Source organism: Aplysia californica, unplaced genomic scaffold (genome assembly GCF_000002075.1).
Source record: "Aplysia californica isolate F4 #8 unplaced genomic scaffold, AplCal3.0 scaffold00924, whole genome shotgun sequence".
Lineage (NCBI taxonomy): Eukaryota > Metazoa > Mollusca > Gastropoda > Aplysiida > Aplysiidae > Aplysia > Aplysia californica.
The window spans coordinates 255,312-265,938 of NW_004798194.1; the positions used below are offsets into that span (position 1 = coordinate 255,312).

General features: G+C 35.3%; 1 protein-coding gene across 1 annotated transcript in view; it reads right to left on the reverse strand.

The window, feature by feature from the left end:
* LOC101862839 (charged multivesicular body protein 4c) overlaps positions 1–8,611 on the reverse strand; it is a 12,685-nt gene extending 4,074 nt beyond the window's left edge. The window contains exons 1-4 of the mRNA XM_005110653.3: positions 8,232–8,611; positions 3,640–3,817; positions 2,841–2,955; positions 1,210–1,342 (exon numbers count right to left, since the gene is read on the reverse strand). Coding sequence (XP_005110710.1) covers positions 1,210–1,342; positions 2,841–2,955; positions 3,640–3,817; positions 8,232–8,412 — 607 coding nt within the window. The 5' untranslated portion in view covers positions 8,413–8,611. The remainder of the gene's footprint in view (positions 1–1,209; positions 1,343–2,840; positions 2,956–3,639; positions 3,818–8,231) is intronic.
* Positions 8,612–10,627: the final 2,016 nt, after the last annotated feature.

The window sequence follows — 10,627 nt, forward strand, 5'->3', positions numbered from 1 at the left end:
ACAGACAGACAGACAGACAGACAGACAGACAGACAGACAGACAGACAGACAGACATCCCAACTGGACTCATTGGCCATAGCAGAAGCAAGTCATATAATAATAGAAATAATAATAATAAATGGCATTTATATTGCGCTCAACCCCGATTCAAGTTGTTCTGACTAAAGGAGAATTACTCCAAATATTCATCTTATTAATTTAAAAACAGAAATGACTTCAGCTGACACTCGAATGAATCTAAAGATTTTATCTTTCTCAAAGTACCTGGTAAAGCATTCTAGATCTTGGGGCCTTGGTACTCAAATGCCCTTTCACCCATTGTTTTAAGTTTCATAGATGTTAAAATAAATTTCTTTTTATCCGCTGATGACCTTAAACTGTGCGTTGGAATGTACAGTCTTAACAGATTTGATAAATATGATGGTGAATTATCATTCAAAAATTTGTAACATAGGCTGGCCAACTTGTACACAATTCTTTTCTCAACAGGAAGCTAATGCAATGTCCGTAAAAGGTTTAGCAGAGTCTCGCTTTCTTTTCCGTAAAACTAAACGTGCAGCATTGTTTTGGACAGTTTGAAGTCTTTTAACTTTCTCCACTGATATTCCTGATAACAAGGAGTTACAATAATCGAGTTTTGATAGAATTAAGCTAGTTACTAGTAAAGCAGTATACTTAGTATTGATCAGATGACTTATTTGACTAATTTTTCTTATTTCTGAATAAATGCATCCGATCAGATGATTTACCTCAGCCGACATTGACAAACTGGAATCAAAATTGATGCCAAGATTCTTAACTTTTCTTGAAAATGCAATTTCCAGATCACCAATTGTCATGTGATTGTGGTCAACCTCTTTAACAGACTTTGCATTGCCAGCCAGAACGACTTCTGTTTTATCATCATTCAACATCAATTTGTTTTTGTTCATTCAGTTTTTTACTGAGGCAATACAATTTTCAACACCATGGACAAGTTCATCTAAGTTGGTAAACATTGTTGAACCATAAATTTGGGTATCATCAGCACAGAAATGATACTTTAAGTCATATTCCTTCTATTTCACTTAAGAAATATTCTTTTCTGCAGATGCATTGGTCATAGTCAGGTATTGACAAATGAACAATTATAATTATTAGTCAAATAATAAAAGAAGACAACATATTAGAAAGCAGACCAAAAAAACAAAAACAATCTTAGCCCTCACCTTTTGGAGCAGGGCGTGGTTCAGTGGGCTCGGCCGTGGGTACGCTGGGTAAGTCTTCGGTGCCTCCCACATCCAAAAGCTGCCGGTCGAGATCCTCCTGTTCCAGTTCCTCCAGCTCTGCCAGCAAATCATCCTGAGAAAAAAATAATTTTAAAACCCATGTCAGGAGAGAAATAACAATATGTGTGCGTGCCTGGCACTCTGTAAGATGCATTTGATCTAACTGAGATACAAAGCAATAAAAGTCAAAATTTGACATATCACAAACATTGGTTTCATTCAACAATGATTTCATAACCATTTATCTACTGACATTTACAAGGCTTTGCGTTTAATTTACATAACAAAATTTATTTTGAAGATATATTTTGTCACAAGTCATCTTACACAATCAGAATCTACAGCGGCATTGGGTTTCAACAACTCATTCATAAAAACAAACCCCATCATACTGCATACCAAAATTTAGGTCAGCTTTTTATCTATCTCAATCTAGGAAGTGCACAAGAGTATAACAAAAAAACCAAAGGATAGCAGGATTTGTGCATTTGTATCCTATTCCTCTTCATGAGCTATGTAAAACCGCAAAACCACTTTATGAAATTTCTAGAGTTGTCATTTACAACGATTTCTATGAATAATTTTTTTTTTAATCAACCCCTTCACATCACCTATCAAAATTTAAGTCAGCTAGTGTGCTTTCTTATGCTGTGCTATGTGCACAATTATATGGGGTGCCCATTGCGGATAAGATCAGGTCGGAACGGGGGCGATCGCCCGCCTCGTCGCTTGAAAACAAATGCGTTTGTTTTTTAGGCAACGAGTCCTGCGCGATCGGTATGTGCCATGATAGCCGCTTTGCGCCCTCAATCTAGCTAGAAAACCGCCCGACCCGATCCCCCAACGGGCACCCCATATTACAATTACACAGTAAATGAAGGGAAAGCATACATGTACCCTCCCACACTTCGTGAGCAAAGCGAAGTCATTTACCAAATTTGCAGTTCTACTTAGCTGTGAATTTTTTTAAAAAAGTATCAATGACCCTTTGAAACTGTTCAAATATCTTAGACTTGTTCTTAAAAGTTGCCCTTTCAATAGTAACAGAGTTGTCAAGGGTTTTGGAGACGATTGATATTCATTTGGAAAAGCACTTGACCCAGATCTAAGGGTCTCACCCTACCTGACAAAACTGAGATCTCAAAAGAAATAATAAAGATATCTTAATTATTTAAAGAGCAAGGTTTTGTTCAGAAATAATTTTTGTACCAGAAAACGTACTAAATTGCACTTCCTCATAATGTGTCATATGGTTCCTTTTACCAGGCATACAAACACAAACGGTGATCTTAGAAATTAACATAAAACTAAAACAAGTGTTTTAGAAATTTGTGTGTGTGTGTGTGTGTGTGTGTGTGTGTGTGTGTGGGAAAGGGGGGGAGGGTTTGATTAAAAAAGTATGTTCGAGAAAGAGGACCTGGTAACCACCCATACAATAAAAAAACAACAACATGTGTCTTCAAACTCTACATAAAATGACCAACTGGTTCTGGACAAGAAATGGTAAGCATGTTTGTAAGTATAATAATATTATTACAGAGAATATCAGAGGACTGTGTCATTTATCATACCTCATCCATGTCCTGACCAAAACCAACAGGATTAGAAATAGCCTCTGAGATTTCATTTGCCACCTCTTGTTGCTCTGCAACATCATCCATGAGGTCATGAACCTGGTCGACGTCCCTGAAGAAATAAAGACAAAAAAGGTCTTAAAACTACTCTGAAATCTCACATTTATCCCAACCAGTTTTACATTCTACCATGCAGAATTGTAAAGGTAAATACAGACATTTGTAAAGCAATTACATAAAAACCATGTATCCAATCTTAAATGTTCCATTTATCATTGCGGATACTCATTCAAAGAGTCATTACATTACAATATGCAACAACTCAGAGGACCTCACCTATAACTTGCAGTGAGAAGTAATGACAATCAACCCACAGTTTGCAGCCAAAATAAATTATTTGGTGACACTGAACTCTTTGGTGCACATGAAATCAATTAAAAACATTTCTTTAAAGTTAACTTTCATCAGTCACATTGATAATAATCATTTCATAAAAGGATAGCAACTGAACTGGAAAAAAATTAGTGAGTTGATGCACACGAAAAAGACTAAATTTAACCTTAACATGGCATTGAATAAAGAAAATTTAATAACTTAAATTCACCTCACCTATTTCTTAGAGATGAATTTTAAAATGTTGTATTACACCGAGAAATAATGTAAGAACAATAAGTACGCTTTAAATTTCCTTAAATTTAAAAAAAAAACTGATTTTGAATGGAACTTTCTATAAAGTTCTGTGACTCAAAATTTTTAAAATACCAATAGACAGTACAACTTAAGAACTAATACTTACAGATTATTGTGAGCACCCTTAAGGGCACGGGCCGCAACTCCCATAACTTTGAGTACTTCTGTATTTGTACTTGCATTTTCCAGGGCTTCCCTTTGGAATTCAATAGTGGACAGGGTACCATCAATCTGCTGAAGCTGCTTGTCATATCTCTTCTTTCTCTTCAGAGCCTGGATGGCCACTAGAAAGAAAATCATAATGATCAAAAACAATGCCAGGTAAGAGCTAAAATAATAGGATAAAAATAAAAAGCACTACGAGGCAACTGCAAAGCGCTAATTTTTTTTAAATTTTAAGCAAAATCTTTCGATATATTTACAAAAAAGATGCCATTGAGCTAGCATGTGCGTTTGTCGTGGCCACGATATTTTGCATTTTTTGGTCCATGAATCGCGGCCGCGATTTTTGCATAATTTTTCAAAAAAGATAAAACAACAAAGCTACTTCATAACATATTAGACATGTATTTTGATAAGTTTTAAGAAGTCAATGTGTATCTATTTTCATGCGGAGAATATAAGTACATTACATTACATACTGTTAATTACTGTTTATATAGCTGTCTGTTTTGTACTTTTCCCTCTTTGTTGTGTTTTAAATTGTTGGTGTGTTAATTTTTTTTTTTAAATTGTTCTAATGATTTGTTTTTCTTTTTTTGGGGGGGCGTTTATACAGCCTAATGTCATTTCGTTTAATGCTGTTCCTACCCTTTTAAAAACATAAATGTGTTATGTTAGAGCATGTCTCCACCAAAACCGAATACTGACACGCCCCAATTGTGTGTGGTTCCATAATATAATTTACACGTGGTATCCTGCAAGCCTACTTTTTCTTGAATAACACACGTTTAGGGTTAAAACAGCCAATCTTCAGATAGGTGGACACACGCCCTAATTAGTTAATTTTAGTGGTTATTTATTCGTGCTGTTCTAATTTTGATTTCATTCTATTGTGAAACCTTTATTTTTCACATTTTTACCCTCTGGGTGACTATTAATGATATTCTGGATGCTTAAAACAGAGCACAAGAAATTCTGGTGCCATAGATTGTTACCTCTATCAACATATTGCTATATTACGTCGTCACAGAGAGTTGAAAGCTTGAAAATTAAAGGCAACTTTTTGGGCAACTTTTGCCACTTTGGACAAAAAAATGGCAACAAACGCACCTATGCTAGATTGAAAAATGTGGGAGGCTTCGTGGGAAAATTTAATGTAATAAGAGAAGAGACCATGTAGCCTCAAGCTTTATAATTTTATTTTCACTCCCATCTCATGTTCAGGTATTAAATAACACTTTTTTTGGTCCTTTTTTCCCTCATTTTAAATGAGACTAAAAGTAAAGAGAAAATTATTTTCAATACAGAACCTGAATTTTGTGCAAGGCTAAAAAGATCAAATCTGTCATTAACTGAGAATACTACTAGATTAGACAAGAAGACGAGTACACATACATGATTTTCTAATTGGGAAATGAAAGCAGCGCTGCCTTTTGACTTGTCACACAATTACATAGTCCTAGTAGATAATTCTAGTTTTAATTCTTGTTTTACGTAAAATCTCCCGAAGACAGTTATATTACAACCTCCTTACACTCACATATCTCACTTAGAAGACGAGTACGAATAAATAAAACATTTTGTTCAGACCCGAGTCAAAATAGATCTAGATCTAGATAAAACCCATGTCCGAATAGATAAATAATCTAATCCGACTCGAGTCCGAATAGAGCTGGCCACATTATATATAATCAAAGGAAAATAAAGAGCACCAGCAAAGAGCAAGAGGTTGGAGTTGGGTGTGATCACTGTGCCAACTGGTAGGAAACAGTCTTTTATCATTTTTTATTTATGGCATCGCAGTCAGTCAGATTAGACCTGTGCACGCCCTTTGAAATATTATTTAAACAGTGGAGTGGGCCAGTGGGTGTTCTACGTACAATGTTTGAAACGATTCAGGGTGAATTAAGTCTCTAAAAGACGTGTGGGCTGATTTTTCCCCAGAGAACTTACTTCAAAACCTGAGATCTTTCCTCATTTCACTAGATCTAGATTTAAATCTAGAAGCCTAGATCTATACATACACTAACTTTACTGTACAGCCTAGACACCTATTCGACCTGATAGTGGATCTCTCTTAAACATAAAAAATAACTAAGTGACTATTTCTCCGAACGCTCGGGAAAATAAACTTGACCTCTATTTCTCCAAACGGTTTCCGTTCTCGAGATTTTTTGGTTATTTGAGAGATCTCGGCATCATCTTTCATTCTGCAAGGACTGGGAGGAAGCATTTTTTGCACTGAATTAAATTTCTAGAGCTAGAGATCTTTAAATGTCTGAATATTCAGATACAAGTTCAATTGTGGTTATGGCAGCGTTCCCTGACTATACTTCTTTTGAAAATCTTCAAAAGGTACTGCGAGAAAACAAAACTGTTCGACATTGGCAGTAACCTATTTTGCATTTAGTCACCCCAAAAGCAACTCTAAAATCTTTCATGAAACAAAAAAAAATCCCCCCCCCCCCAACCGCGTACACACACATTCTCACATACACGCCACTCCATTCGCAAATAACCAACAAATCTCGAGAATGTAAACCGTTCAGAGAAATACAGTTCAAGTTTATTTTCCCTAGCATTCCATTCAGAGAAATTATAGAATCTAAAGCCGGCCTAAAAATAACGAAGTGACTATTTTTCAGAACGGGAAAATAAACTTGAACTCTATTTCTCCTAACGGTTTCCGTTCTCAAAATTTTTCAGCTATTCTCGAGATTTAGGTGTCATCTTTCATTCTGCCATTCTGCGAGGACTTGGAAGAAACATTTTTTGCATAGAATTCAATTTCTAGAGCTAGAGATTTTTAGACGTCTGAATGTTCAGATACTTCAATTGTGGTTGGGGCAACAGTCCCGGACTATACTTCATTTGAAAATGCCTTCAAAAGGTGCTGCGAGAAAACAAGACTGCTCGACTTTGGCAGTAACCTACTTTGCATTAAGTCACCCCTAAAACAAAAATTGTATCACAAAAAATCCCTCTATACATATTATACCCCCCCCCCTCCTCCATTCGCTTCACACCTTACACACACACACACGTGCGCGTGCACACACACACACACTCTCTCTCTCTTACACACACTACACACACACACGCACACACAAAGACACACACTCACGCGAGCGCAGGCCACTCCGTTACATGTATTACACGGAAGCAAGTGGCTATTCTCCGGTCAATAGATCAGAAGCTATTCTCCGGCCGCCGGTCTATTACTAATAATTTGTCGGCGCAGATTTGCAAAAATACCTCTCTCATCTGTTTGTCTTGGAAAAAAATTCCCACAACTTCACCACTTCGAGCCACTTCCATTGATACAGACGATAGGTTTTCAGACAGAAACTGTCTCAATTCCTCCAATTTAGAATTATGTTGGGTGCAAGAAGAAACGTGTTCATCATTAGTGACGCGAGTTCATAACAAAGAGTGAGCATAAGAAGGAGTCACATTTTCACTGTTTACAAAAATATGGAAATACGACAAGAAAGCACTGAAGTCACAAAATATCACTTAAATTTATCGAAAATTACAACAACAAGAAATAAACTATAGATACTATATGACTACACAGGATTTTAGACACAAAATCAATTTTGTTCGTTTAAATTTTAAATAAAAACAATTTAATCATTATTTTAAAATAAGCAAATGGACGACGGAAATAAATGATTAAAGTTATGTTAGACAATTATCATAGATAAAATATAATGAAAGACTTACTAGTTAGATCTAGATCTAGATCTAGATCTAGGCCTAGTTATGATGCCGGAGAATAACTTCCGACCTATTCACCGGTGTGACGCCGGAGAGTAGCCACTTGCGTTTGCTACACGGAAACCGTTCGGAGAAATAAGAGTTCTTGATCAAGTTTATTTTTCCGAAAGTTCGGAGAAATAGAGATGGCCTAAAAATAATCATAATCTGTTCTTCTCTCTTCATAACATTTTCTTTTGTCTGAGTCAGCAGCGATGTTGTACCACTAAATAGATCTAGATTCTAGATCTAGATCTTGTCTTAGACTAGATCTAGATCTAGATAGATCTAGAGGTTGTAAGATTGAAGAATACCGGACCAGCGGGCTGACTTTGCCTATGTCTCAACCTTACGAATTCATAATTTTCCCGTTTTAAATATCTCTCAATGGAGAATCTCGGACCGGTAGATCTATTCAGGAGGGAGAGACCCCCCTGAACCCCCCTCCTCCATCCCAACCACCCGCCCCACCTACCCCACTTTCTCGCGCAATAATGTACGAGTGGTCCGGCATTCTTCAATCTTCCCGATCTAGAATTTAGAGATCTAGATCTAGATATCTAGACTAGATCTAGATCTAGATATTAGGAACAATTACAATATAGATTTAGAGAATCTAGCCTAGATTTAACAGGTTAACAACAGGTTTGTTTTGAATCGATGAGCGAATGAAGAACAAGATCTTTTACTTTAGCTCTCTATCTTATCTGATCACAATCTCCCTGACCTCGCCTTACTTGATTCAGAAAAACTTAAAGTACAACCAAGTGGTCTTACCTCTTTTGTTCCTTGTACCATTTTTCTTCGCTGTAGCAATTTCTGCGTCGATCTTCTTTTCCAAAAAGTCCGACTTCTTCATCAACATCTCCTCTACCTCACGAAGCCTCTGTATTCCTTCTTGAGGCGTTGGCGTTTTCTCCTTCTTTCCATCACCAAAAAGTTTCTTTAGCAAACTCATGATTGATAACTAAAATACCTCCAGGTGGTTCGTTTTGAGTATCAACGAAAACTGACGAATTGATTGTGATAAATCGCAAGCTACAAATGTGTCAATGTGTGTGTATTTCGGAATATTTCTAATTATAGATTGTGTACTAGCCTATCACAACTTGATGACTCTGACTCAGATTGCTAGCACTGGGGAAAATAAAGCAGGAAGTAAACGCAATAACATTAGGAAAATGTAACGGGCTTACGAATTTTCTGCCTTGCCATTGGATCATAAGTTTGACACGGGCAGTAACTCATAGAAAGTTAAAATTATAATCTAACGGTTTTTCCCCTTGGTCTTGGTCTTCGATACGTGAAGAATGAACAAAAACACAGAATATAGCGAATGCACTATTACATGTACATCCCTCTGCAGAAAAACCCACCGAGATAGGTCTTCCATAACCGATAGATCTAGATCTTGGCCCTATTCGAAAAAAAAATCTCCCCACTCGATAATCAAACTCAGGTCTCTGATCCGACTACACTTATAATTCTTATCGTTCAAACCGGTTCTTGTATAATTGGAGGAATTAAGTCTAATAATAACAATAATAACAATAGGCCAAATAACAATAATAGCATAGGCTTTCTTGTAAAATAAAAACAATTGTTATTATGATTATGAATATTACTATTATTCTTATTATTATTATTATTATTATTATTATTATTATTATTATTATTATTATTACGAAATGGCTAGCCGTCCTTTCAAAGGTCCCGGGTTCGAATCCAGGTAGCGACGGAAACATTTTCTTCTCTAAAACTAACATTGTTTCCTTTCACGTCCTTTCCTGCTCTCTAGCAATGTTCTCAGGGTTGGTGATTTTTGTGATTTTTTAAATAAAAATTTAAAAAATCGATTTTTTAAATTTAAATCAGATTTTTTTATATTTAAATCGGATTTTTTAAATTAAAATTTTTGTTTTAAATGCCGATTCAGTTTGGGATTTTTGGTGGCTAAAAGTAAGTTCTTTTAGTGCAAAATGCATTATCTTTATTTTAACTAATGATTAATTTAAGCATCTGCAATTTTAGAAAGCCTTAATCTGCTATATCAGTGAATTATGGCTGCAGACAAAAAATGAAGAAAATGTCAGTCTAAAAGGAAGGGGGGGGGGGGGGTAATTATGCATAGATAAACTTGCATTTTATCACAGTGTGTGTGTGTGTGTGCGCGCTTGTGTTTGTATAAAAAGAAAAAGAAAATGCTAATTTCAATTATGAAAAAAGAGTAAATTGAATACAGTAATTATTTTACTACTTACAGTGACAGGGGTGAAAGCAGACTTTTAAGCATGATTTTTTAGTCTACTAAACCTTATATCTGTTTTATAAAACCAAGGAAAGGAATTCTGAATGTTTAAAGATGTAAAAACAGAATACATTTTTTAAAGTGATTTAAATCACTGAGTTTTATTTTTTAAATCAAGTTGATTTAAATATATTAAAAAATCAACTGATTTAAATCAACCTGATTTAAATCAAACCAACCCTGGTTTTTAATTATGAAAAAAACGTAAATTGAGAACTGTATTATTTTACAGTGACAGGGGGGGGAAGCAGACTTTTAAGCATGATTATATTAGTCTACTAAACCTTATATATATGTTTAATAAAACCAAGGAAAGGAATTCTGAATGTTTAAATATATGTAAAAGCTGAATACATTTTTTGAAAAGTGATTTAAATCACTGATTTTTATTTTAAAAATCAAGTTGATTAAAATATTTAAAAAATCAACTGATTTAAATCAAACCAGCTCTGATTTCAATTATGAAAAAAAGTAAATTGAATACTGTATTATTTTACAGTGAAAGGGGGGAAAGCAGACTTTTAAGCATGATTATATTAGTCTACTAAACCTTATATCCGTTTTATGAAACCAAGGAAAAGGAATTCTGAATGTTGAAATGTGTAAAAACTGAATAAAAATAATTTTTTTAAAAAGTGATTTAAATCACTGATTCTTATTTAAAAAATCAAGTTGATTTAAATAAAAAAAATCAACTGATTTAAATCAACCTGATTTAAATCAACCCAACCCTGAATGTTCTGCGTCTGCTTTCGTCTCCTCTTTCTCCCCCCACCCCCTCACCTCGATCCTTTGCCCCCTCCTCTGGGCTCACTCTTTCTGCAGCCTTTCTACTGCTTCTCCTTGGCTCCTTCTTCCTGTTGTC